Below are 27,684 nucleotides of genomic sequence, written 5' to 3'. Positions count from 1 at the left end.
CGTGGGACCTATTGGATACATCTTCAAAACAGGCCTTAAGATTGGGCAATATCACTGGATAAAGTGTCAACACAGGGTAATGCATTCGGAGTACGAGCATTTGCAGTCTGCCGTAAGGAATGCAAGTCGGTCTCTAGTGCAGAGATACTGCCCAGGAAGCCTTGCAAAGGCGCACTTGTAGCGCTCTGCTGTTGTTTAAGCATGTGGAGTTCCTGAAGAAACTGCGTCTGACGTAGTTCTAGACGTGCCGAATGACCAATGCCCAAACTGCGGCCGCACGGAAACCATGAGGCACGCGTTCTTTGAATGCCCAGTCGCGCTGGTCATATGTGGCGCTTGGTGAGAAGGATGTTCTCCGTGCACGGTGGCCCTGGCGCCAGGCCACCACGCGGATGTTTTGCGTGGCTAGTAGTCGCCTGTGTATATTCTGTGCTGTAGAAAAGGCGTTGCCTTGCTGAAGTCCGTAGACAACCATGCCAGGGCCATGTACCCAGCGCTGCAGCGACTGAGTCTTCTATTGTGGAAGTATATCTCTCTGATCAACTGGATAGAGATGGAGGGGCGCGGTTTCTGCAGCGCTGGCACACCAGTTTCTTCGTAGTTCGGGGCGGCAGGCTTGTTATGCCAGCTGTGCCATAGTAACCCCCCCCCCCCCCCCCCCCCGGCTCCTTTGTTACGTACCTTGAATCATGAGAAAGTGCACTGCCATATAAGATTTAATCATCTGTCATTAAGTTTCTCATTGTAATTCCTTTTGAGCTTGTGTTCTGTGGGTATTGATGAACACGGAATGACTATTAATATGTGATTGTTGCTAGTATCGCACCTTTCGTTGTCCTCCAATGTATGTACTACAGTACGTGTGTGTGTGTATATACAAGTACCGTCTTTGCCAAAAGTAACCGGGCAGCATGGTTTGCTTTTTGCTTGTATTCTAAAGCCAACATGGATTTCCAGAGGATCACAGCTTGCTAAGAAGTGAGGACAGGAGCTCGCCTTTGTTTTGCACTGACGTACAGCTTCAGAAGTGGTATGAATTCTCTGCTGCCCTACTGAGAAGCGGAACCCGCAGCCGGACTAACTTGTTCAGACGAGTAAAAGATGGTGGGCTAGGATTGGGCAACCTGCTTTTGCGACAGCTGGTCAGTCGTCTTTTTGTTTTTTAGAGACACGACCGACCCTTTCTTACGCACCGTATGCCAAGTCAGACTGAGGTGGCTGCTACCGGAGTACGTTGTTTCAACGCAAGATTTTTCTGCGGGGATTAAGGGCTTTGATTGAGAAGTCGTAGTAAGGAACTCCTTTCAGCTAGGTTTTCAAATGATTATTTGTCTCAAGTAAAAAGAAAAAAATTGTACCGAGCGTTGTGTGACATTATGTTCCCTGTGCCTTTGTGGCCTTGTACGATGGAGGCGCAGGTGCAAAGGGTAAAAAGAATGCAGGTGACGCCAGGAGCAAAATCCTCCTTTCTTAAATTACACACCGGAACCTTGGCGATGAAAACATTTTTGGAGAAAAAGGGATTATTCATACCCTGGGGATCACACTGTTTAATATGCAGGAAGCCAGAAATCTTAGACCATGTTTTTTTACACTGTTGAGAAGCAGTATATTTTTGGGACGTATTGCAAAGAACGCTAATGAAAGGTTTCCCGCTAGACCGGCATGGCATTCGGTACTTATGCGTAGAAAGTAAGGATGGGGTACCATTTGATTTAATTATTTTAATTATTCTCATGAGCCTCCACTGTATATGGCGCTCAAGAATGGCGGGCTACCATTGCGATAAAGATGCACGGCCTGCCAGAATTTATTTTCGGGAAAGCGTGGACACGTTTTTGCCAATCCAGAAAGCTGCAGCAGAACCTCCCGAGGGGTGTTCCTTTGTTCTGCATGTATGCGTGAATTTTAGTGTGTCATTTTAAATAGCGTCTGTAAATAGCATTTCAGTTATTTTTGTTGACTTTGTTCTCGTGTCAAGACCAGGCAATAAAGAAAAAAAAAAAACACGGATGCCACTACGTTTCGCCTCCATCGAAAAGATCGAACCCGGGTGCTCCGGCACAGTAGTCGGGCGTCTTACCACCGGTGGAGTTCCTTCTCTTGACAATTTTTTGGGGAAAGAAAGGCGCGGTATAATTTTGGTGGACGCCACGAACTCGTGGACACTCACAATTAGCTCAGGGTCCCTTCTCTTGACGACTTTGTTAGTAAAGGAATACTTCAGCTAAACACCGCAAACTCGTGGACACTCATAATTAGGTCAGGATAATTTGAAGGGCAAATTTAGTGTCCCACGAAAACACCTAGCTTAGTGAACGTTTTGCTTCCATTGTAAATTGGTTGATAAGAAAGGAAAAGAGCATTATCTCTCAAGGTCACTTGAAGGTGAAACCTGTACATACCTGACTTCCAGAACTACCTGGCGTAGTGAAGCTTTCGCTTCAAAACTAGAACATTTGAGGTAGGCCAGGGAAGCCAGTTGCATAGAGCTAAGTCAACTTGTGCACCAGAGAAAATGTGACAGATACAGTGCTTTTCCTTTCCTGCAAACCAATTTATTATTTACTATTAATGAGCACAAAAATGCATTAGTTAGCAAGTTCCGGTTTCTTTTTTACAGATTAGTTTGTCAAGTATGAGATTTAACGTCTTAAAGGTGACTCAGGCTATGGCTACTGAATCGGTATACCCGAGTTTGAACCCGACCTCGGCGGTCGCGTTTCGATGGAGGCGAAACGGAAATTTGTTAATGTGCTGTGCGCTGTCAGTGCTCGTTAACGATCATGACCATTCAATCTATCAGTCAATTGAACTTTATTTTTGATGTACGCAGGAACAAGCATATGGGCTTGGTGAAGCAGCACAAAAAAAAATAAAAATTCGCCCGCATGGATGGATGGATGGAATAACTTTATTTTCGTCAGAGAGCATGTGTGGACGATTCCGTATTAGATGGCCATCAACCCATGGCTGACGGCGACCTGGGTGGCTCACTCCACGGCCCTGGTCTGGACGACCGGGTGTGAGCTGGCCAACACGGCCTCCCACTGCTCGAGGAAGGATCACGCATAATATCCGCCGGTGGCGGTGCTATGCTGCAGCTCCATAATATGTGGTCATAGGTTGCCAATTCCTGACACCATTTGCACTCCGGCTGAATGTCAGGGTAGATTTTGCTCAACACGTATGGGTTGAAGAAACGTCTAGTCTGCAATCGTCGCCAGACGCATTCCTGCGCCTTCACCAATTGCTTGTTCGGTGAAGGCGCATAACTCTTTAACTACGAAGTTTCTGAGAAAGCTGTATAGCTTTCCTTTGTAGCCGTTGGCTGCGCTTGGGTGGATGCAATGAGTAATTACTCCCTTATTACAAATATACTCCGCCTTGGGGGATTCCCCTAAATATTTGACCAAGTAGAAGTGGAGGATGAAATTTGTCACAGCGAGTCAGTCTGAGCTCAACACTCGAACACTTTCATTATTGGCTAAACAAATGTCAACGCAACAGTTTTTAGTTAGATTGTGTCGCTGCAAATAGTTAAAGGCTATAAAATCTAGTAACATGTTGCACTTGCTTGCTACATAATGATTGTAGTGAGAATATGTAAAGGTGTTTCAGTTGATGCCTGGAGTATTGACATCTCCGACAATGAGTATTTTGTGTCCTTTGAGAAATGATAACTGGTTCGATAGATTCAAGTACATCATTGTAGGCAGTAGGAGCCAGATTAGGAGGAATGCAGAAAGCTGCCAACAAATGTTTTTCATGACGATTTGAAATGAGCTCAAGCCAGATATATTCGTCAACAGCTTCCAGGTAAGAACGCCGAACAAACTGAATGGAACTGTCAAGAGCAATGAGCACTTCCCCTCTTTTTTGCTCAATTCCTGTTTCGGGGTGGTCACATAGAAGAACAATAATTATTGGAAAGTAAATCACTACATGTGATATCACTTGAGAGCCAGGTTTCAGTGACTAAAGCAGAAGGATAACAAGAGGCCAAAACACCTGAAAAAATGAGTTCCCTTAGTCCGAATAATAATAATAATAATAATAATAATAATAATAATAATAATAATAATAATAATAATAATAATAATAATAATAATAATAATAATAATAATAATAATAATTGGTTCACAGGAAAGGGCGCAGTATCTTCCACATTTGTTTTTGTGGACGCCTGAACCGCGCCATAAAGAAAGGGAGGAAAGTGGTAACGAAAGCTCAATTTTAGATCAGTTTATTTATTTATTTATTTATTTATTTATTTATTTATTTATTTATTTATTGAATCCTCAAAGACCCCATTTAAGGGGTATTACATGAGGGGTGGCCTTGGAGTACGGCGGTTACAATAAAAAATGTTTTTCGATGGCAGTCTTGAAATGATGAATGTCGGTTAGTGAAGCGATGTGTATACGATATGTATTTTGAAGTGCATACAAGGGCTCCGAATAATTTTGACCACCTGGCGGTTATTAACGACCACTGACATCGCACAGTAGACTGGCGCATTGCTTTGCCAACGCGAACTGTAACAGAAAAGAGAGAGGGAGATATTGCCAAGGATTAGGAGGAGGAGACAACTTTATTTAACGCACTATTAAGCGTCGAGAATGTCCTGGGCCAGAGTCACCAAGGTCAACTGGTCCTTCAGCTGGTCAGAGGCTAACCAAGCCCGCCAGGTTGGAGGAGGAGGGTGTGGAAAGTGAGGTGACTGTATTGCAACAGGGCTGGAAAACATACAGTGTTCTAAGTTTGTATAATGTTCAGAACAATTTGGGCATGTGGAGGGAATGTCTGATTCGGTACAGAAATGATCGCGCAGGAGTAAGTATTGTATTTAGTTGTATGCATCTAAGTATGCGTATTTGCGTCGTAGTGAGGGATTTATCAGGAAGAGGAAGTGTACGAAGAGTTTCCCTAATGTTGTCATAGTGAGTGTTGATTTCTTTTTTTATAGTGATGAGTAGCGTCCCACGTGAGTGGATAAGGCCAGGGAATCCCAGGCGCCCGGCGCTGAAGTTCGCGGGAGAGGCGATGGACTACCTCTTTCCCTGGGATTCCAGCGTGACCAGGAATCCACCTCAGTGTGACAGTGTTGGGACGTAGTTTGGTGAGACCTCTGTGTAGATCATCTTGCAGTTCTTCAGGAATGCGACCCATGTGAATGGCGCATAGAGCCTGTATTGAATCAGTGTATATTGTATATCCTGAAGGGTTAGGGGGGTGCTTGTGCGAGGTCTTGAATACTGGCGACTATTGGTAGGGTCTCGAGAGTCGATGTAGGAGGGGGATCTATGTAAGGACCGAGGGTATGCGTCACTACCTCGCTGAAGCTCTCAATTGAGTAAGTAGCTGCTGCGACGTCAGTTCGTGATGCATCTGTGTAGACGATCGTGGAATCAGTAGGATGAACATGATTGGAAACGCGAGCGGAACGTCTGCCTGGGTTAGTATCGGGTGTAACGTTTTTTGGAATGGGGGTTACTTTTAAGTTATCTGGGAGCGGGAAGGAGGGGTAATGATAGGGAGGTCGATAGGTTTGAGTGCAACTTGTTGAAGTATCCAATGTCCTTGTTTGGTGCTTGAAAGACGTGTCATTTGCCGGTCTCGATGTTGCTGTATGAGGTCTTCCAAGGGCAAGAACAACCCTGTTGAGTATAGGCGCTCCGTGGACGTATGTACAGGGACGCTAAGGGCAGCCTTATACAGTATATGAAGGCAACCTCAATTTGATGCCTTTGGCGATAGGTTAGAGTAAGGTATGGAACTGTATATAGAATTTTGCTCAGAGCTAATGCGTAGACAAGCTGCCTTACTTGACCCTCGCGTAGCCCGGCGTGCTTATTGACAATGCGGCGAACTAGATGCGTAAGCTGATTGAAAACTTTAACGGTTGTAGAAACATTGGCCTGATTAGTTGACTCATGGATATGTAGTCCAAGGATCCGGCAGGACGATACGCGAGGGATAGGATGACCGGCCACTGTGAGATTGATTAGATGGCTATGCTGTCGTTAATGATAGCGAGAGATCGCGGAGTTGGGTTGTTAAGGCATCCGCTAGTAACGAATAGTGCTTCTCGAGAGTGGGAACAGGAGCCGGTTGAGGCCCGAAGAGTTCTCTGAGGATTAGAAGAGTGTGGGCAACTGAACCTCAGTGTGACCGGGTATGCAAGACCTTTTATGCACTGCGCTATTGGCTGTCATGCACAGTAGTCTAACACGTATGTGGTGTAACTTACGGCCTTGCCGGCAGCGGCTAGCCGGGCATCCCTGGACAGTGCCCGCAGCTTGAGCGCGAGAATAGAAGGCTCGGACTGCTGCGCGCTCGGCTCGTCGAGAACGCGCAGCCCCAGCTGGGCGGGCCGTCCATCCGGCCGGGGAACCTTGAGGAAGGCGTCGATGTCGCCCACCGCCGGTATTAGCTCCGGCACGAACGGCCGAAGCTCCTGGTCCAGCTCCACTGTCTGGGGTGTATACCTGGGGTGTATGCATGCAGTGAGCAAGTATAAAATAGGCGATTAATAATGGGTCCATCAATATCAGCCACACCGCGTCGAATGTAGTGTTGTGCATACTTGGGATCATCGCTGACCTGCTGCTCACTCAATCGACGATCCCTCTCACTATGCGAAAGACCGTCTCTTCCCCGCATAACCAAACTGTCCCGGACCTTCTTTTTTATTTTCGCCCATATATCCCTTCACAATCTTCATTACCGACACCTCTCATCCCCCGGCTTGGCCGTAGTGGGTAGCCCTTGGCCAGCTTCGGTTACGTACCTGATGCGGGATATCCTCGACACTTAATGCTGCACCCCAATAACTTTGCTTTCCTCCAACTTGTGCGATACTCAGATCAGGGTGCTAATTGGTGATCTCAAGAGTAAGTAAAGGAAATGGCGAGGTTTGAGCATGGATTCAACCTACTGACCGAAAGAATACTATTTTGCATGTTTCAGCAAGGCTGTACACGAGTTTACGCTTTGAATTCGGAGGCCGCTCGAGCTTCGACTTAATAATTGCTTTCTTTTTTTTTTATTTCACGAATTTTTTCAACTTTCTTACTTTTAGCTGGTTTACAAGAAATGAAAGGCGCAACATCTGTAATACCATGCACTTGACCCGTACCGTAAGTGAAGAGAGGAAAGCGAAAAGAGAGAGGGTGCAGAGTGGAATAATTTTATTGCGATACTGCGCCAGATTTGAAGCCGCCACGTGGCTCACGGCCGGTCGCCATGGTTGACCTTGAACAGCCTCGAAGAAGAGGAGGAGGAAGAGTAAGAAGAAGAAGAACTCTCGGTCACCGGCAGCTAATGCTCCACATTCGGTTGAGCAGCACAGAACCCTTCTCATTTATAGGGAGCTTGCACGAAACACTGAGATTTTTCAGTGCAGCAGTCGAGCGTGGAACGCAAACAGTGTCAAAGCGATGGTCCACTAAGGCTGTAATAGCCGACTAAAGACGACTGCGGGTTTTTCAAAATACCAAAGGTACGCTTGCACGAATGCGACCAGCGATCGCAGAACGTCGCAGACGAGAGTGGCACCTCGAATGTTGAGGCACGGATTGCTCACCATTCTAGCTTCACGCGTTCATTTTGCAGATCGGCAACTTTTCGATGACTGCAATCCTGACACGAAATGATTTCTCCCAACTTCTGTGAATGCCGTCTACTGATGCGTGCAAGCCACTCTCGTCTACGACGTTCCCATCGCTCCAGGTACCCCGCAGTAGTTTTGTCCGGACTCCTGCGTTCGGCTATTACAGCCCACAACCAGACCATCACTTTGACACTTTGCGCTCTACGGTCGACTGCTGCACAGGAAAACGTTTCGTGCAAGCTCCCTATATGTGGGCTTACGCTTCATACTCTTCAAGGATGAGTCCCCAATACAATGTAGCCACTTGGGGATATTTAATGTGCACTGACATCGCACAGAACACGGACTCTTATTTAAGTTGGTTATTGGAGCATAGTATCTGTTTTTTCTCAAGGTCATTCGGACAGAGCAAGGCCAAATCCCAAGTTAAACCCCGAGCAATAGATCTTTCGCTCTTATAATGTTATTTACCTGCTCAATAATGATTCACTTTATGGCAGACTTGGGCCCGGTTACGAGATAGACATAACCAGCCTTTCTTCCACATAAGTAATATTTATAATTCTCCGATATTTCTCTTTCCTCCACTGCAAACAGCGTCCTACCTGGTGATGAATCCGAAGAGTTCCTTGATTTCTGCCGAGACCGCCAGAGAATCAAACTCTGTCGGGTCGTAGGCCCTGCGCACGCAGCGTCACATAATCATCAGTAGAAAACCATCGCATGTTCAAGCTTGACATCAAAGCCTGAGAGAGCCAGCTAAGCAAGCCATTGATAGCATCAGCAAATCAAAAGCAATTCAATAAAATTGCTTAGCTCCCGTGCGGGAAACAACCCTAACGGCCGAAAATATTTAAAAATCTAGGATTTCTCATAATACATATACAGAGCGCTACACCAAGACATTGAAGTGACTCGAACTGGGAGACATGCTTTTCTCATACGACATGCAAGATCGTATCCGCCCTCTCATTCCACCACATTAAACATGAGTTCTTGGGTGCCGTACTAAGAGAAGGCGAAGGTGAGGGACCGCGTCTATCGACCGGCTTCTTAAACTTGGAGTCCAAAACACCAACGACCATCTCATCGCGGCTCACCTTCTAACGCAAACTTTCCGCTGCTCTGATGCTTAGTACTCGAAAAGCTCTGCATTAGCCTTCCCAGCCCCATGCGACAGAGGCAGGACATACCCCGTTAATGGAGGACAAGCTCCACACTATGTCCCTACCACGCAAAATGCACCCTGAGTACAATAAGACACGATTAAAGGCACGAGCCAGGACGATATACAAGAACTACTCCTAGGACAAAGAAGCCTTCTTTGTGGATGCTGCAGGTTCCTGCGAGAGAATCACAACAGCAGCCGTCACTAGTCTAGGTCATACAGTAGAGAGGCTGATGGCTACAAATTCAGGAGTCGAACAAATGCAGGACGCAGCAATTGAATTAGGCGCAACAAACACCGAGACTACATACACCGTCACCGACTCCTAAACCACTCACAGAAACAAAATGCGAGGCAGGGTATATCCCTTGGCCTACAAAATCTTAATCCGAGCCGACACCAGGCCTCAGACACAACAGTAATATGGGTGACTGGTCACAAGAAATAGAGGGAAACGATCACGCACACGCCGCAGCCCAAACATACCTCTCCCGGGATCCCTCATCACTCCTTTCACGTGACCACATACTGTGAATGAGATACTGCAACACGTCCGCTTAGCCAGACAAACATTCCCGGCACCCGCTTAAGGATTCTATAAATATGCTAAATCAGGGGCTTACAAACCCTGTCCCAAAACAGCCCAGCTAAACTGCATGTAATTGACTCAGAATCTTTTTCACCTGAATGCAGGTTTTGTGGCCAGAAAGCGGACCTTTACCATATTGTATCGGCTTGCCAGGATAACCAACCCGTAAGAAAACCAAACGTGGGCGGATTGAGAGGTGTCCAGCTACGACCTCGCAGCACAAAGGACCTTAGCTGAGAGAGCTCAGGCAGTGGCTTCAGCCAACGGAGTCCCGGATTGAGGACCCAATCAACCCCAACCCCCAAACCGTTTCCTCTAGTAAAATGTTTTATGTTACTACTACTAATCGAGGGACTTCGCTGCCAGGTCTTGTGCAAAAGGTGGACAGACTGGTGCAAAGTATCTTTTTACAAAACAACACGTAGTAATGGCAGAAAAACAACACCACCGGTAGAGCACGACATTGTTCGCCCTCGTCACCCGGTTAGTCGAGCGACAGCTGTCGATGGGAGCACCTACTAGTATTGCAAAGCCACGCGTTATTTTCTTCTCGATCGTGTGGTCGCCGATGACGCAAGGAGTACCCGACATAGTGGCAGTAGAGCGGTACATAAGATCACCCGATTGCCCACGTGACCAGATATGTCCTCAGCCTTCCCCTTTGTCGCCATCACACCGGACATCCTATGCTTGCTGCCAGCGACAGCCCATTGTCACACGCACCCGTCGACCGCTACCAGAGGTTCGTCTTCGTCCTCGTCCTCCTCCTCCTCGTCATCCTGGTCCTCGTCTTCTTCATCCCCTTGCCGTTGGGCCGGCCCTTCCTCGGACGAGTTGGCCATCAGTCCCTGGACTGCCTCGGGTTTCGCCTGCTTGCGGAACGGGTTCAGCATGGATGCCAGCAGTCCGGGCTTGCCTCCGCCTGCTTGCCCCTGCGTGAGAAATAATGACGTTAACTTTCCAGGAAAAGAATCAGGCGGGAAGAAGGCGTGTTCCGAATGTCGGGAGCTTTAACGTGTGCCAAAGTTAAGACAATGTTTTTTCCCTTCGGGCATAAGTACGTTCCATATCTTCCCTAGCCTAAGGCCGGCCTCCCGCAACAGTGATTTGTAGAACGCAGTTTAAAGTCGCAGCACATTAATGGAGTAAGGTGAGGGTTAGTTCGGACTTTCCGAAGGAAGTAAGGTATTTCCACGTTGGGTTAAGTTGATGCGAATGCTTTCCTGATGTCCTGATAGTGAGTGGCTATTTGTTATTTATCCGTAGCGGTGTCTTCCGCTGTCTTCGAATAGGGATAATAAACGAAGGTATCCAACGATAGGTGATTGAGATGTTCAAACCTAGGTTATCAAATTCTATTAGAATACTGTGTGGCTGGGTTTATGGATTCGTGAGTTTTGCTGGAGTCATCACGATCATAATCAGCCGACCTATACCTACAGTAGTGAAAGAAAAGGAGCCCAACGAAATGCTTTCAGAATAATTTTCATTGCCAAGGTATTGTTGACGCGCGCTCAGCATAGAGCCCGGATCATCATTTCGCTAGCAGAGAGTCTCCTAACGGCGTCTGCCCCTGTCGACCCATTACCCCGGAATTCGTAGTTAGTGCCTGCTGCTATATTCCAGCAGAGAAAAACCCGAAGCGTGCTTTTCTGTAAAATATTTATGTTATGCTGTAAAGCCTAACTTCCAAAAAGAAAAAAACAAGCTGTTGTGAGCGTCTGCTGCTATCTGCGAGCAGAGAAAAACCCGAAGTGTGCTTTTCTGTAAGATCCTAGTGTTATACTGTAAAGCCCAACTCCACAAGAAAGGAAAAAAAAAAAAGCTGTTGTGAGCGTTTGCTGCTACTGAAAGCAGAGAAAAGCCCGAAGCGTGCTTTTCTGTAAGGTACTTTTGTTATGCTGTAAAGCCCAACCTCCAAGAAAAAAAAAAAAAAGAAACGTTGTGAGCGCCTGGGACCACATAAACAGTCGTGCTTTGAAGTATACCGCTAACGGGTTCTGTTTTCTGCTTTGTAGGACGAGATCTTACGTGTAAGAATTCGAAATATTCGCCCTTTGTGTGACCGCAGTTTCGCTGCAATTATTTCTAAATTCATTGTTATTTCTTATGTGGGCGCGTGTCTTTTGCACACAAGACCGGCGATATTCGGACGTTGTCGCTAAAAATCTGTGAAAAAATTCCGAGTTTGCGCTGTTTGGTGCACAGAGGGCCTAACTTCGAACCCCAATACCGAACAATTTATGTTTATGGGTACCACAGAGTGTTGAGAACACAAGCTACAACAGTGAGAACAACAACGCCAGACGGACTTTCGTGTAATGGCTCTAGTAATGGTTCGCGTTTCAAAAATTGGTCTAATTGAAATCAAACAGACCCAGCAGCTACGACACGTGGTTTGGGACGTCAGTGGGCAGTGCAGCTAACTCCCCTAATTCTATCTCTAGAGCATATATAGTGGAACACTAAGTTCAACAAACATCTTTTGCGAAGGCACTTATTGCACTCGCGATTATATTTGGACCCTTTGTTGTTGTTGTGGTTGTAGGAAGAAGGAAAAGAAAATGCACGGGCCTACTACTGGCTCTGTAACTGAGCCACCCCCGCTGCCTCGTGCGGACAGAGGAGAAAATAGAGAAGAAAGAAAATGAAGAGAGGAAGACGCGCGTCGCAACAGCCGTCGTCCGCTGCTCGTACACACTTTTCAAAAGGCTCACAGGAACGCCACCATTAAATTAACCACGTCCAATGAACAACCGCCAGTGGCGGTGAAAATGCTGGAAACGAGTCAACAGACCATGTTGCTAATGCCTGATGAGGACGAATACGGTAAGGAAAAAACAGCGCTTGGTCAAGAGAGTGAGACAGACGCTTGGGTTGATTTAATTTTATTCATACAAGTGCATATAAAAGCTAGTGTAGTAAAACAAAAAGAAAAGTAAAAATGACACAACCACAGAACTCGTTGAAAATTATTCAGTATCACTGATCAAGATACGCACATTCTTGTGGGAGGAGAGCCATCGGCGGGCTGCTGATTCACGTGTCACCTGAGTTTTGTATATTGTAGGCCTCGTAAATGAGCATCGAGGTCTCTTCGTTATACCGGCCGATGTAGTAATAGTCTGATTGGAAGTCGCTTCACAATTTTCGCATCTGCGCAGTGTAAGGCTATATGGTTTCGGCGTGATCAATTCTCGATTCCTTGGCGTGTTTTACGTAGTCGCTGGTTTATGCAGCGTCCCATCTCACCGACATGGAGACAGCTAAGTGTAAAATTGAAAGTGTTTGTCTCGCTCTCTTGTTTCTTCTCCTCGTTTCATTCTTACCGTTAAGTTGATAATACCTCTTTTACAAGGATCTAACTGTTGTAGAAAGAAATCCGCAAATATCGGTCAAGAAAATCGCTAATATTTAGCGGCAACATTTTCAACAGAGTTATCCAATCATCAAGTGCAACCTCGGAAGCCAGTTGGATCATCAAAGTGGAATGGCGGAAGAATACGGGCTAGTTGAAGAAAACAATAAAACAGCGAAGACAGGGGGAACATGCGCTGATTTGCAACCAAACAAGTGTTTGCTGCAGGTGAGGCAGCATATAAAGAAAACAACGCGAGCAAAAAAAAAAAAAAAAAGAAGAAGAAGCTGCGGAAACCACGCAGCCCCACAATCCGATTGAACTTAAGCGGCGCCACTGATTTAGACACGCATGTTCCTTTGAAAAGATAGTTATCGACAGAATGTTGATTAAGGTATATTGCAAGCTTCAGCAATGAGCCTCGAGATCTCATCTTTGTATCGGGCGATATGATAGTGGTCCAATTGAGATTCGCTTCACAATTTTTACACTATGCGCAATGTGAGAGGGTTTCTACCTGACCTGTTTCATACACTTTTTGCGTGTTCACAAACAGTAATGCATTGTCTCGCCTCACCGATGTAAACAGGGCCACACGACGCCGGGATCTTATAAACAACGCCAACACAATTAACAGTCGACAAACTTTTTGTGCTTCTTCAGAAATACTTTTTTTCTTTCTCCTATCCTCGTGCACGTGTTTTCAGATTCCACTTAGTTTATTCCTGGCCGAAAAAAAAAAAAAAAAAAACAGCCTAATGCCTGCTTTGCTCAGAAGTTCTTTAAGGTTGTGCGAAACTTCGTGCACGTACGGGATGCACGCTGTCTTTTTTTTTTTTTTTTTCTGTATGGGAGGCATTGGTGCGTTTGTTCTTTTAGACTGTGCATTCGGCAAGAAAGGTCTCAACAACACTTGACACGATCTCCTTGGGGTATCCACGGGGTATCTGCGGACAGCCTCTTCATCTGTGTGTGGAAACTGGCTTTCGGTGAAAGTAATGTATACAGTTAAATATAGGGCTAAGTTCTTTCCCCTTAGCGTGTTTAAATCAACCGTAGCTAGGTGCGATACGATACAGTCGGTATATTTGGGCAGCCAGTTATTTACATCCTGAAGTTATTTCTGACTGACAGAGCCAAGTTTATGCAGACAGCATGGTCCAGGAGAAATTCCTTTCTTTTTTTATAATTCGCCGGCTATGTAGCACTTGCAGGTGCAGTGATGCGCAATTGCCAGGTGGCAGGAACGAAAGCGCAGCTACACAGTAAGCCGCTACCCCTCCATTCATCTTTCAATCATAGCTAGGAGACAAGCCGAAAAGAAAGGTAAAAGAACGATTATTTACATTTTATATATTCGATTCTAACGGCACAAGTTCAGTATCTTTGACATCACACCAGCTGTGGCTGTGGAGTAGGTGTATACATGCGCCCAACCTAACTTTAGAAAACGTGTGCTGAGACGATGTTACGCGATATAAGCTCTGCAATGCCGCTTATGCGAACTGAGGGGCTGATATCGGCGAGCAAGTTGCGTTCAGCGTGGTAGCCACGCCAACCTGTTGTCTAAATTGCGCTTCTGAATAACTAAAATGACGCCTAGCATATTTAATCCTTGCTTGTCGTCGTGTTTTGTGGGTGTCATACGCTTACTAAAATCGCCCACTAGGACATCGCGGCAGAGGCCAATTTTATGGAAATGAAAGGGTCTGATGTTGGCAAAAGAAAGGTAAACAAGCCAAGAATTAGGTGAAGGGAGGAGAGCGCGGGGCATTCATGTAAGAAAACCCTTGCCAGGTGAGGAGTGCCATATTGGCCACAATGCAGAGCGTTCTGTTCAAAAATGCGAGAAAGGACATAGATTGATTTTTCCAAGTACTAGCTTAAAACACACACACACACAAAATAAATTTCTCGGCCTCCTCTTTCCCTCTATGAAAATATATTTGCGGTGTCGCCTGGGAGTTCCAACGCAACCCCTTGTCTCCAACCAGCGCCAACTCAGTGAGAGAGCCTTGAACTGAGGGCCCCTCTAAGGCAAAGCCAACTTCTTACTAGCGAAATAACTATTTTACATCATTATGCCGCTGTCACCTAGCCCAATGCTGGCCTAGACACATTTATAACATCGTTGTTTCACTGAATTATTCGTGTTTGTCTTACGGCGGTGACAATACTCTGTACGTGATCCGTTGTCATGAATTGGCGCATATTTGAAGTATCCCGCCCTCCACCGCCGTAGAAACCTCAACAACCTCGGAGCAAACCCCTCTGATTACGATTGCAGAGCGCGTAGCTCTGCACGCACTAAACGGTACCCTCTCCACTCCACTTGGATGCGGCCCAACAGACCAGGGCCGAAAACTCCAGAAAGGGGGAGGTGGTGAAGGGTGGCTGTTCCTGGCCCTACGGGGCTGGAACTGGTAGGTTAACGCCGCTTCCGGCGGAGGCTAGCCTGCCAACGAATTTTTATTGCGATGTCAGTGCGCGTTAAGGAACCCCAGGTGGTCGAAATTTCCGGAGTCCTCCATTACGGCGTCTATCATAACCTGAGTTGCTTTGGGACGTTAAACCCCACAAACCAACCAATCTGTTGTAGGCCGTCATTGCACCCGCCATCGCTTAGGTGGTGGACGACGGCTTTTGCGGCGCGCGTCTTTCTCTCCCTCTTCATTTTCTCTCTTCTGTCTCTCTTCTGTCCGCACGAGGCAGCGGAGGCATTGCACCCGCTAACCCGACCTCGGCGGCCGCGTTTCGATAGAGGCGAAACGAAGAGGCGTCCATGTGCTGTGCGATGTTGTTGTTGTGGTTGTAGGAAGAAGGAAAAGAAAATGCACGGGCCTGCGACTGGCTCTGTAGCTGAGCCACCTCCGCTGCCTCGTGCAATTTTCTTACTAGCAAAGAGAGCCTGAGCACCACCGCTGATGTTATAAAGCATTGTAGAACATTTGAGGCTCTCAAGCTGCGACGAATTACACCTAAATTCGGAAGACTGGCCAGTGTCACCTCTGTAGCCAGTGTTAAAGCCGGTCCTTCAATTTCAATTGCTGATGAGAGATTGTACGCGAGGAATTGTCAAGATCCAGTGATGTGGTGAAGAATATGTGCGGCAGAGTTGTGCACCGCAGGCAAATGTTGCCGCCCTGTCCACTCCGTGGGTTCAACCTAGCGGCGCTTCGTATATGGATGATCGCCACAGCTCTACTCAACGTTATGCCCACCAGCCGACGGAAAGGAGGCTCGCCTACTCTGGAAACGACGGTTCGTCAGCAGCGAGAGCCTGGCTACAACCAACGTCGCGACTTTGTTAGTGAGGACTCGTATGCTGATCGCTGGCGCCCTCAACCTGTGTGCTACAGGTATGGCATTGCGGGGCATATCGCTCGATACTGCCGTCGCCGTTTTCCAACTGTCCAAGACTACCGATCCCCGCGAACATTCACGGACGGCCGCACACCGAACAGCAGCGATCCCCGACTATGTCCACTTGGCACTCATACCATTCGACATATTTGCGGAATTCATCTCCTGCATCTGACTGTAGTGTGACGCCGCCACTCCAGCGCCAGCACAGGTCACCTTCCCCTCGACGTCGTCCTTCCCCTGCGCCCCAGGAAAACTAGGAGGCGCGGCTGATGGAGGTGAGGCCGCCGGCGAGTCTATGACGTCCATACCTCTACCCGTGTTTATGTTAAACAAATTGGAAGTGTTTGCTGATGGCGTGAAAATAATGGCTCTTGTGGACACTGGTGCTACAGTATCTGTTATGAGTGTGAGTTTTAAGAACCGTTTAGGTAGGAAAGTAAGGTTCAGTGGTGACCGTGCAGTGTTATTCCGTGGTGTCGGTGGTGAACCTTTAGTTCCTCTTGGTGTGTGTGCTTCGGATGTTGTTATTGGTGGCCTCGAGTTTAGAGTAGAATTTGCAGTGCTGCCTCGGTCAACGCATGATGTGTTTCTCGGGATTGATTTTCTGCAAGAGTGTGACGCAACTTTAGACTGGTACGGGAGAGATTGCTTTGAATCCTTCACTACTTTCGGCTTTTGTGGTTGACTCGACACCTGATTTTGGAGCATTTGCTGTGGAAGAAGACACAATTGTGCCAGCGTTATCTGCAGCATTCGTGTGGGTTTTCTCTATTCGCAACCAATGCGAATCTTTTGAAGCTATAGTAGAACCTGCGAGACTCACTTGCTCTAAGAAGAGTATCTTTGTGCCTCGTTGTGTCGTTCCCGTGACTAGAGGTCGCACTGAGCTGTGGACAGTAAACCACTTTGAAGAGCCAACTGCGTTGCCTCGGGGCCTAAAACTCGCCTGTTTCGAGGAAGGCATATCAGGTTCCGTCACGGCGTTAAACAGCTCTGTCATTGAGCAGCAGGTGCAACCAGGTATGGAAACCGAAGTTACAGCTATGATTAATAAGTCTCTTTCTACAACCGAGCGCCGCATTCTAGTGGGAATACTTCTGAAACACGTGACAGTGTTCGACTTTGCCATGGACGACTCAACACCACTGCCTAACAGTCGTATTCATCACACGATCAACACCGGGTCCGCGCCTCCAATACGTCAGAAGCCCTATCGAGTCTCAGCAACTGAACGTAAGGTAATAGATGAGCAAGTTCAAAACATGCTAAAGCGCGGCATTATTCGAGAGTCCTGTAGTCCTTGAGCAGCTCCGGTTATCCTTGTTAGAAAGATGGCACATGGAGGTTCTGTGTTGACTACTGCCGCTTAAATACATTCGCAAAGAAAGACGTCTACCCGCTTCCACGTATAGATGACGCAATTGACTGTCTGCACTCAGCTTCATACTTTTCTTCTATTGACTTGAGATCCGGTTACTGGCAAATCCCCATGCACACCGCAGATAAAGAAAAAACGGCATTCGTAACACCAGGCGGACTTTATGAATTTAATGTTATGCCTTTTGGATTATGTAATGCGCCTGCCACATTCGAGCGGTTCATAGATACAATCCTCCGTGGACTAAAGTGGCAAATTTGTTTATGTTATTTGGACGACGTTGTAATTTTTGGCAAAACATTTAGTGAACACAACAGCCGTCCGGATATCGTGCTTGATTGCATGGAACGAGCTGGTCTTGTTACTGAATGCAAAGAAATGTAATTTTGCTGAACGTGAAACAATTGTCCTCGGTAACTTAGTTGATAAAGAAGGTGTTCGACCAGATCCCAAGAAAATTGAAGCTGTCAAAAGTTTTACCGTGCCCAAATCAGTTAAAGAGCTGCGGAGCTTTTTGGGGCTATGCTCGTACTTTCGACGCTTTATATCGAGGTTTGCAGACATCGCTTACCCACTCACGTGTCTACTGCATAAAGATGCATCATTCAATTGGACCAGCGAATGTGACTCAGCTTTCCGTCATCTGAAATTTATTTTGACCTCAGGCCCCATCCTCCGCCACTTCTGCCCATCAGCTCCAACACACTGACGCAAGTGGTATCGGCGCTGTACTTGTACAACGCCATGGACGCGATGAGCACGTGATAGCGTATGCCAGCCGCTCGTTGAGTAAACGTGAAAGAAATCACCCGGTTACGGAGCAAGAATGTCTCGCCGTTGTTTTCGCTTTCGTTGCTCTCTGTACGGGAATGCTTTCACCATCGTGACCGACCGCCATTCCCTTTGCTGGCTGGTGAGGGCGGCTCACAAGAGTTTAATTTTACTGTAGCACATACAAGCGGCCATAAACACTCAGATGCTGATTGCCTTTCGCGTTCGCCGCTTCAAACGACTGATGACGACGCAGACAACTTCGATGAATATTTGGCTCGTTCCCCGATCTCCGAGTTTTTCGAACCGAGCAACGCAAAGACCATACATTGACTTCTCTGTTTGATTCCGCCAACGATCCTATGAAGAACACATATTGTTACGAGTGGAATTCACGCACCGATAGGTAACACCACTATAAAATCGATGGGCACCGCTTAGCCGCACAACTCAACACTGAGCGTCGTCTTCGTCCACACACCATGCCACTTCTTTCTTCACTTGCTGAATGCCAGCGTAGCACACCACATAACATTACCCCCGCCGCAAAAGCACAGTCCCAGTGCGTTCTAGGTAAGCGAAGCAGAGCGTGAATAATACGGCTTGAGTTGTCATGTGCACAATGTCGGAAGCTCCTGGTGCAGAAGACTCCGTGTTCAAATATTCGATTTCGTATGTGACATCGGTAACTCGGCGCAAGATACGGTAGGGGCCTGTGTAGCGTGGTAGAAGTTTTTCGCACAAGCCCATCCGGCGTGATGGGAACCAGAGCAGAACGAGAGAGCCTGGAGCGTAGTGCACATCGCGATGGCGACTGTTATAACGGGATTGCTGGGAGCCTTGGGAGGCAAAGAGCCTGTCGCGTGCAATGTGGCGAGCATCATTAGTACGGGATATGGCATCAGGAGCGTAAGTAGTAGTGGCGGTGTCAGTAGTGGGTAGCGATGTATCAAAGGGGAGTAATGGGTGTCGGCCAAAGAGCAGGTAAAGGGAGAGTAGCCAGCGGTATCATGACGAGAAGAGTTATAGGCAAATGTTACAAAGTATAGATTAATGTTCCAATACCGATGATCGCCGGAGACATACAATGATAACATATCTGTGAGTGTACGGTTGAGGCGTTCTGTGAGGCCGTTGGTCTGAGGATGATAGGCGATGGTAAATTTGTGGCGGACGGTACACACACGAAGTAGCTCGTCAACTACTCTGGAGTGGAAGCAGCGACCACGATCCGTGAGTAGTTCACAAGGGGCACCGTGTTGTAGTATCACGTCGTGAAGGAGGAAATCAGCGACGTCTGTAGCGCAGCTAGTCGGGATCGCGCGGGTAATGGCGTAACGCGTAGCATAGTCGGTCGCTACGGCGATCCATTTGTTGCCCGACGCAGAGACCGGAAAAGGTCCAAGCAAATCAACACCAACACGGAAAAATGGGTCATACGGGATGGATATTGGCTGCAGGTGTCCTGAAGCCAATACGGATGGATTTTTCCGACGCTGGCACAGCTCACATGCGGCCACATAATGCTGAACTGAGCGATAGAGACCTGGCCAGTAAAAACGTCGGCGCACGCTGTCATACGTGCGGGACACGCCAAGGTGTCCAGCGGTGGGAGCATCATGAAATTGTTCCAAAATGGTGGAGCGCAGCTGTTTCGGAACGACAGAGCTCAGCGTCACCAGGTCGCATATTGCGGCAGCATAGTGCGTCCCCTTGGAGTACGAACAAGCCGAAGGCGGGATGAGACTGGCCGGTAGTCAGACGGTCGATGATAGACCGGAGTGCGGAGTTCAAACGCTGTTCGTCGGCTATGTGGGGAAAAGCCTATAAAGACAGGATACATGCTTCATTGTCACAGGCCATAGAGCTGGGAGGATCGACATGGTGGCGGGACAAGCAGTCTGTATCTTGGTGAAGTCGACCAGACTTATAAACCACGAAAAAGGTGTATTCTTGCAATCTTAACGCCCAGCGTCCCAAAGTCCAGTAGGGTCTTTGAGTGTAGATAGCCAGCACAAGGCATGGCGGTCCGTGATAACAGTAAAGGGTCGTCCAAACAAATAAGGACGGAATTTCGCAATAGCCTAAACAAGAGCTCACTCCCTCTCTGTGATAGAGTAATTTTGTTCTGCCCTATATAGTAGGCGGCTGGCATACGCAATCACTCTGGTGCGGTCGTGCCGCTGAGCGAGGATAGCTCCAATGCCGTGACCACTGGCGTCAGTGCGGAGTTCGGTAGGGGCCGAAGGGTTGAAATTGGCCAAGACGGGTGGATTTGTGAGAGCAGCGATAAATTCGGAGAAAGAAAGCTGCAGCTTGGTGAGGGCCCCAAGAGAGAGGTGCATCTTTTTTCAGTAGGGCGGTGAGAGGGCGAGCAAGGGCTGCGAAGTTCTGGATGAAACGACGAAAATACGAACACAAGCCAAGAAAACTTCGAACATCACTAGATGAACTTGGTGTGGGAAAAGTACGAACAGCGCGAATCTTATTGGGGTTAGGCTGAACACCAGCAGCGTTCACTAAGTGGCCAAGAACTTTGATTTCCCGACGGCCGAAACTGCATTTCTTGGAGTTGAGTTGAAGGCCGGCGCGGCGAAATAGCTCGAGAATGGTAGAAAGGCGAGAGAGGTGGCTGTCAAAAGTGGACGAGAAAACAATGACGTCTTCTAAGTAACAAAGTCAAGTCGTCCACTTAAAGCCGCGCAGCAACGAGTCCATCATATTTTCGAAAGTTGCAGGGGCGTTACATAGGCCAAAAGGTATGACTTTAAATTGGTAGAAGCCGTCAGGAGTGATAAATGCCGTTTTTTCGCGGTCTCGTTCATCGACGGAGATTTGTCAGTAGCCCGAGCGAAGGTCGATAGAGGAAAAGTAGCTGGCTCCATGTAAGCAATCAAGTGCATCGTCGATGCGCGGAAGAGAGTAGACGTCTTTTCTGGTCAACTTGTTGAGGTGGCGATAGTCGACGCTGAATCTCCAGCTCCCATCTCTTTTCTGTACTAGCACGACCGGTGACGCCCAGGGACTGTTGGAAGGCTCAATGATGTCGTCGGCCAGCATCTTGTCGACTTCACGTTGAATCACCTGGCGCTCGGAAAGAGAGGCACGGTACGATAGCTTGTGAACAGGAGCAGCATCGCCGGTGTCGATACGGTGGGCTGCTATAACAGACGTTTGTCCAAGTGGTCGGGCCCCAAAATCAAAATGTCGCTGTATGAAAGTAACAGCTTGTAGAGCGTGTCGACAGAATCGGGTTGCAGGTCGGCCGCAATCATGCTGGAAACAGGATCACGGTGTAAAGGAGACGACATAGGAGCGGTAGAGGCGGTGCAAGGTGCAGAAGGAGGGTCGGTAGTTAGGGCTGAAACTTCACAGTCGGTCAGCGGGGAAAGTTCAGCTAATGAAATTCCGTCGGGGAGGACTGGGTCGACAAACTGAAGTTTAGAACTGGGAGAGTGGTGCAATTCTGAGATACGTGTACGATGAGAGGATGACGTGACGCTGCAGGACGGCGTCTGTAATTGGGCACGCCAGGTAGTCTTCATCGGGCACGGGCGGGAAAGGGCACATAAGAATATAAACAACAGCTTCCGGAGGGAGGCGGGAATATTTTGCTGAGCGGAGGCGAGGTGGCGTGGAGAGGTCTTCAGAGCAGAGGGGAAGGTCCAGGCATAGAATGCCGGTTGAACGGTCAATAAGGGCTGAGTGAGCGGTCAAGAAGTCAAGGCCAAGAATCAGGTCATGGGGGCATTCCTGGAGCACAGTGAATAAGACTGGTGTGTGACGACCAGCAATGGTTACACGGACAGTACACATACCAAGCACGGCAGCAGGGCTGCCATTGGCGACACGAACGGTGGGCGAAACTGCTGGCGTCAGGACTTTCTTCAGGCGACGACGAAACGAGGAACTGAGGACAGAGAGTTGGGCACCAGTGTCAATAAGGGCAGAGACAGGAACACCATCCACAAAGATTTCGATAAGGTTAGATTGTGGAGCAAAGGTCAACAGAGGTTTTTCAGTCCGGGTCTCGAATGCAGCAATATCATTCGCGAAGAAGTGCTTTACAAGAAGAATTTCACCTCTGGGGGAGCACGCATGCTTCATATCGTTCCGGAAAGCCTACGCATCACAGTTCTAGAAATGATGCATGATGACGCCACGTCTGGTCACCTGGGAGTGGCCCGAACATTCTACCGCACACAGCAGCGATTTTACTGGCCGAAGATGCGTTCAACGATCGAGCGATATGTAGCCAGCTGTGTGCAATGCCAACGCTTTAAGCTGCCGACTTCAAGTCCATATGGAAAACTGCGGCGCAAGTCACATCTCCAACAGCCCCGTTTGAGCAAGTTGGCATTGACCTTCTTGCACCTTTCCCACGGTCCTCTAAAGGAAACCGATGGATTCTTGTGTGCGTGCATTATTTAACCCGCTATTGTGAGACAGCCGAGATACCGTCCGCTAGTGTGTTTTAAGTATCTAATTTCTTACTTCGATTCGTCATTCTTCGGCATGGCCCTCCTGCAGTCATCATTAGTGACCATGGACGCCAATTCACAGCTGACATTGTCGAAGAACTTCGCCTCAGCGCCTGCAGTTTTCGCCACTCCACACCACACCATCCCCAAACGAATTGTGTGGTAGAACGAACTAATAGGACGCTCACCACCATGTTGGCTATGTACGTCGCTGCAGATCATAAGGACTGGAATGGCGTTCTACCGTTCATTAATCATGCATACAACACAGCGCAACATGAGACAACATAGCTACAGCCCCTTCAACATTCTCCATGCTCGCACGCCTCGCTGTGGCCTCGACACCATACTGCCATTTTTCATTCATGACGTGCCAATGGTGGGGACCGAACCCACGACCTCCGGACGCGATATTCGGAGGTCGTGGGTTCGGTCCCCACCATTCGCACGTTGTTTTTTCTTCTACTTTGTGTTTAATTATCTTTCCCCTAAGCAGATTACATTACTCATTTCTGTGATATTCAAGTAAAAATTAAAAAAAAGAAGACATAAAACATAATCCCCAATGCTTTCCTTGGCCTCGCCGACTGTTGGCTTCTTTCCTTCATGTATTATAACGAGCACCCTCATTTTCCCTTCATTTATCTGCTTGTAGCTTACGAGGGTCTCGGTTCTGGCAGTCTTGAAGCCATAGGTAGCGTAAGAGGGTTCTAGCACAGCTTTCGCCCTCGCTCTTGATCGCGTTCTACGTGACGCTGGCGGTAACACAGGACGTTCCACGTCCGCCGCTATGGTTGAGGGTGGCGCTGGTGAACACTCTTTAGGTTCGTATACAGACAACATTAATACCCGAGAAAGTAACAGGGGGGACAGCGGCCGATGTAGCTCAGTTGGAAGAGCACCGGACGCGATATTCGGAGGTCGTGGGTTCGGTCCCCACCACTGGCACGTTGTTTTTTCTTCTACTTTGTGTTTAATTATCTTTCCCCTAAGCAGATTACATTACTCATTTCTGTGATATTCAAGTAAAAATAAAAAAAAAGAAGACAAAACATAATCCCCAATGCTTTCCTTGGCCTCGCCGACTGTTGGCTTCTTTCCTTCATGTATTATAACGAGCACCCTCATTTTCCCTTCATTTATCTGCTTGTAGCTTACGAGGGTCTCGGTTCTGGCAGTCTTGAAGCCATAGGTAGTGTAAGAGGGTTCTAGCACAGCTTTCGCCCTCGCTCTTGATCGCGTTCTACGTGACGCTGGCGGTAACACAGGACGTTCCACGTCCGCCGCTATGGTTGAGGGTGGCGCTGGTGAACACTCTTTAGGTTCGTATACAGACAACATTAATACCCGAGAAAGTAACAGGGGGGACAGCGGCCGATGTAGCTCAGTTGGAAGAGCACCGGACGCGATATTCGGAGGTCGTGGGTTCGGTCCCCACCACTGGCACGTTGTTTTTTCTTCTACTTTGTGTTTAATTATCTTTCCCCTAAGCAGATTACATTACTCATTTCTGTGATATTCAAGTAAAAATAAAAAAAAAGAAGACATAAAACATAATCCCCAATGCTTTCCTTGGCCTCGCCGACTGTTGGCTTCTTTCCTTCATGTATTATAACGAGCACCCTCATTTTCCCTTCATTTATCTGCTTGTAGCTTACGAGGGTCTCGGTTCTGGCAGTCTTGAAGCCATAGGTAGTGTAAGAGGGTTCTAGCACAGCTTTCGCCCTCGCTCTTGATCGCGTTCTACGTGACGCTGGCGGTAACACAGGACGTTCCACGTCCGCCGCTATGGTTGAGGGTGGCGCTGGTGAACACTCTTTAGGTTCGTATACAGACAACATTAATACCCGAGAAAGTAACAGGGGGGACAGCGGCCGATGTAGCTCAGTTGGAAGAGCACCGGACGCGATATTCGGAGGTCGTGGGTTCGGTCCCCACCATTGGCACGTTGTTTTTTCTTCTACTTTGTGTTTAATTATCTTTCCCCTAAGCAGATTACATTACTCATTTCTGTGATTATTCATGTAAAAATTAAAAAAAAAGAAGACATAAAACATAATCCCCAATGCTTTCCTTGGCCTCGCGGACTGTTGGCTTCTTTTTTTCACACATATATGTGTGTGTGTGTGTGTGTGTGTGTGTGTGTGTGTGTGTGTGTGTGTGTGTGTGTGTGTGTGTGTGTGTGTGTGTGTGTGTGTGTGTGTGTGTGTGTGTGTGTGTGTGTGTGTGTGTGTGTGTGTGTGTGTGTGTGTGTGTGTGTGTGTGTGTGTGTGTGTGTGTGTGTGTGTGTGTGTGTGTGTGTGTGTGTGTGTGTGTGTGTGTGTGTGTGTGTGTGTGTGTGTGTGTGTGTGTGTGTGTGTGTGTGTGTGTGTGTGTGTGTGTGTGTGTGTGTGTGTGTGTGTGTGTGTGTGTGTGTGTGTGTGTGTGCGTACACCGCCGCGTGGCGCAGTGATTAGGGCGTGCCCAAATTGATGCGGGATATCGAATCCCGGCCTTGGCGGCCACATTTCGGAGGAGGCGAAAAGCTAGGCGCCCGTGTGCTGCGCGATATCTAGTGCACGTTAAAGAAGCGAAAACGGTCCAAATTTCCGAGCCCCCTACTACGGCGTCTCTCATACCATCCTTGGGCACTAGTCGAGCGCCCTCACCACTGCGCCGTGCGGTGGGGTATATATATATATATATATATATATATAATATACCCCACATTCCATATATATAGATATATGGGATTGAATCCCGGCCATGGCGGCCGCTTTTCGATGGGGCCGATATAATTAAGTCGCCCTTGTCAGGCGCGATGTCAGTGCACGTTAAATCCCACAGGTGGTCGAAATTTTTAAAGCCCTCCACTACGGTGTCTCTCAGCACGAGTCACCTTGGGACGTTAAACCCCATAAACCAAATCATATATCAAGAACCCTTTAATTCGGCAAAATAAGTAGCATTTGAAGAAATTTCGATCAAGCCTTATCATGTTTTTTTTTTCTTGCAAATCTCGCATATAGAAATTAGGCGAAGCTTGTACAGAATAGGAAGAAGCAGGACGCCGCCGCCTTGTCGATCGTTACTAATTTTTGTTTCCATGGTTCTCATGATGCTGACCATAGTATAAAGGAGGCTATGTGCTGACTCATTGCATACCTGATGCTACTCTAAAATATGTGTAGGCGTTGGCCGCTGAAGTTGAAACAAGCGGCCAAGTGCAATACCCGAATTGATGAAAACGCCGTTAAGTACACTCACATGATCGATGTTCGGTCTTATGTTACAGTTAGGGAAATGTATGAAAGAGCATTGAACTAGGGTATAGAGAAGGGGGGGGGGGGGGGGGGGGAAGAGCCTCAGTTCGCAGGTCGAGCCAACGTTTTCGTCTGGGCCAATCGTCTGCATGGTCGAAACGTTGGCTCGACCTAGCTGCGAACTGAGCCCCCCCTACCCTTGTTTAGTGCTCTTTCATACCCTGTAGCCACCTTCTTCCTCTCGTTCTAATTAGAGAATTGGTAACAATTATACTCTTACAGAAACTCTTATCACAAGTAGTTACCAAAACCCGTTGATTATCCATCAATTAAAATCGTATGTGCCGTGCCTCACGCATATGTGTACACCTGTGTTACGAGCCGAGGAACTCTTACCTTCGTCGATGCTTGCGATTCCTCTTTTGGCATAGCTGATACCGATCGGATCACGAAAGGAGATGGGAGCAGTTCCTTAAACGTCAGCAAAAATTTTCGCGCTACAGCCGCGCTCTCAGCTAGTAAACAGTTCTGTCACCTAGGCAACGAACAACTCGATAAAGAACACTGAAAAGAAAATGGCGCTATTTATATTTGTTGAGTTGGCTAGACATGTCTGAATAACGAAATATTCGGACTCATAGAGTGGTTATGTTTAACCTGGAGGGTAGTTTTTCAACGAGAAATATGCTACACAGTTCAGACATAGGGTTTCGGCGAAATGTCTGGTGACGTGCATGGCGTGCATTGACGTCACGGCTGACGTAGACTGACGTAAACGTTGGTGGCGTTGTCCGTACCCTAACTTTATATAGGTATTCCGAAACTCCGGCCATCCGACTCGGTGCCAACCGCTAGCGCTGTCCGCTGTGGTCCACAGCGATGTCCGACATATGTATCGTGGAACTGTTTGCTGTTCGTGTATATCGATCGTAGAAAAGGCAGGTTTAGCGTCAGGAATTAGGAAAGGAAGATTTACAGGAACTTCCCGTTTCGTGAGTGAAGCCATTGAAAGGAAAATAAGATGTACTGACCGGAACCATCTTTGGACACGTTACAAGCATTGCTGATCGAAAACTCCATTGGGAATGGATTTCGCAAGGTCTGTCTTCGGAGGTAATTCTACCGAAGGCTACAGCCGAAGAAACACGGAAGGTAGGGTCACTGGACAAGTTTATTTCATGTCATCAAGCGAAATATTACGAGCGCACCGGTCACAAGAAGGGACGACAACCGCTCGGTGGTGTGCATGGCCGGCATCAGCGACTTTGATGATGCATTCGTGATCACACTACAAATGACGGAAAGTTTCATTCGTTGCAATGAGCTGCAGACAGATCGCATTTGTGTCTGCCAGCCTATTTAAGACAGATATGCATCGCTCGTGAAGCAGCTCGCGAGCGCCTCGCGCGCGCATGCACTGCTCTTTGAACGCCGCAGTCGCTTGTGGTTACGGAAACTTGCATTAGAACCGGTGTAGACTGCTGTTTTGTTAGAAACCCTTTGGTCACGTAAGCGAGCGTTTTGAAAGGCTTCCTACAATGACTGCATTTAACGGAGAAATGCATTCTCATTCAGCTAGGTATGCATCTCAAACTCAGTGTTCTTTTCCGTGTGATCCCCCTCCTATAGTTCTTATCGTATCAGTGCAGTTCCAGCTTGACCTAGCCCGAAAAAAAAAAAAAAAAAAAAATCCTGCGCTGTGACGGACATGCATGT

General features: G+C 47.7%; 2 protein-coding genes across 3 annotated transcripts in view; one reads left to right on the top strand and one right to left on the bottom strand.

Moving 5' to 3' along the window:
• IFT46 (intraflagellar transport 46) overlaps nucleotides 1–26,676 on the bottom strand; it is an 85,106-nt gene extending 58,430 nt beyond the window's left edge. For both annotated transcript variants that reach the window (XM_084604904.1, XM_084604905.1), the window contains exons 1-4: nucleotides 26,365–26,676; nucleotides 10,096–10,304; nucleotides 8,221–8,295; nucleotides 6,254–6,491 (exon numbers count right to left, since the gene is read on the bottom strand). In XM_084604904.1, coding sequence (XP_084461030.1) covers nucleotides 6,254–6,491; nucleotides 8,221–8,295; nucleotides 10,096–10,304; nucleotides 26,365–26,397 — 555 coding nt within the window. In that variant the 5' untranslated portion in view covers nucleotides 26,398–26,676. The remainder of the gene's footprint in view (nucleotides 1–6,253; nucleotides 6,492–8,220; nucleotides 8,296–10,095; nucleotides 10,305–26,364) is intronic.
• Nucleotides 26,677–26,770: 94 nt separating this feature from the next.
• Nucleotides 26,771–27,684, top strand: part of LOC146190170 (small G protein signaling modulator 3 homolog) — a 75,144-nt gene continuing 74,230 nt past the window's right edge. Inside the window, exon 1 of the mRNA XM_084604902.1 lies at nucleotides 26,771–27,120. Within this exon, the coding sequence (XP_084461028.1) occupies nucleotides 27,054–27,120 (67 nt within the window). The 5' untranslated portion in view covers nucleotides 26,771–27,053. The remainder of the gene's footprint in view (nucleotides 27,121–27,684) is intronic.

The sequence above is a fragment of the Amblyomma maculatum genome, chromosome 5 (assembly GCF_055883805.1).
Source record: "Amblyomma maculatum isolate TAMU_Amacu chromosome 5, ASM5588380v1, whole genome shotgun sequence".
Lineage (NCBI taxonomy): Eukaryota > Metazoa > Arthropoda > Arachnida > Ixodida > Ixodidae > Amblyomma > Amblyomma maculatum.
Note: the sequence above shows the minus strand (reverse complement) of the source record. Positions and strands in the feature narration are given on the sequence as shown.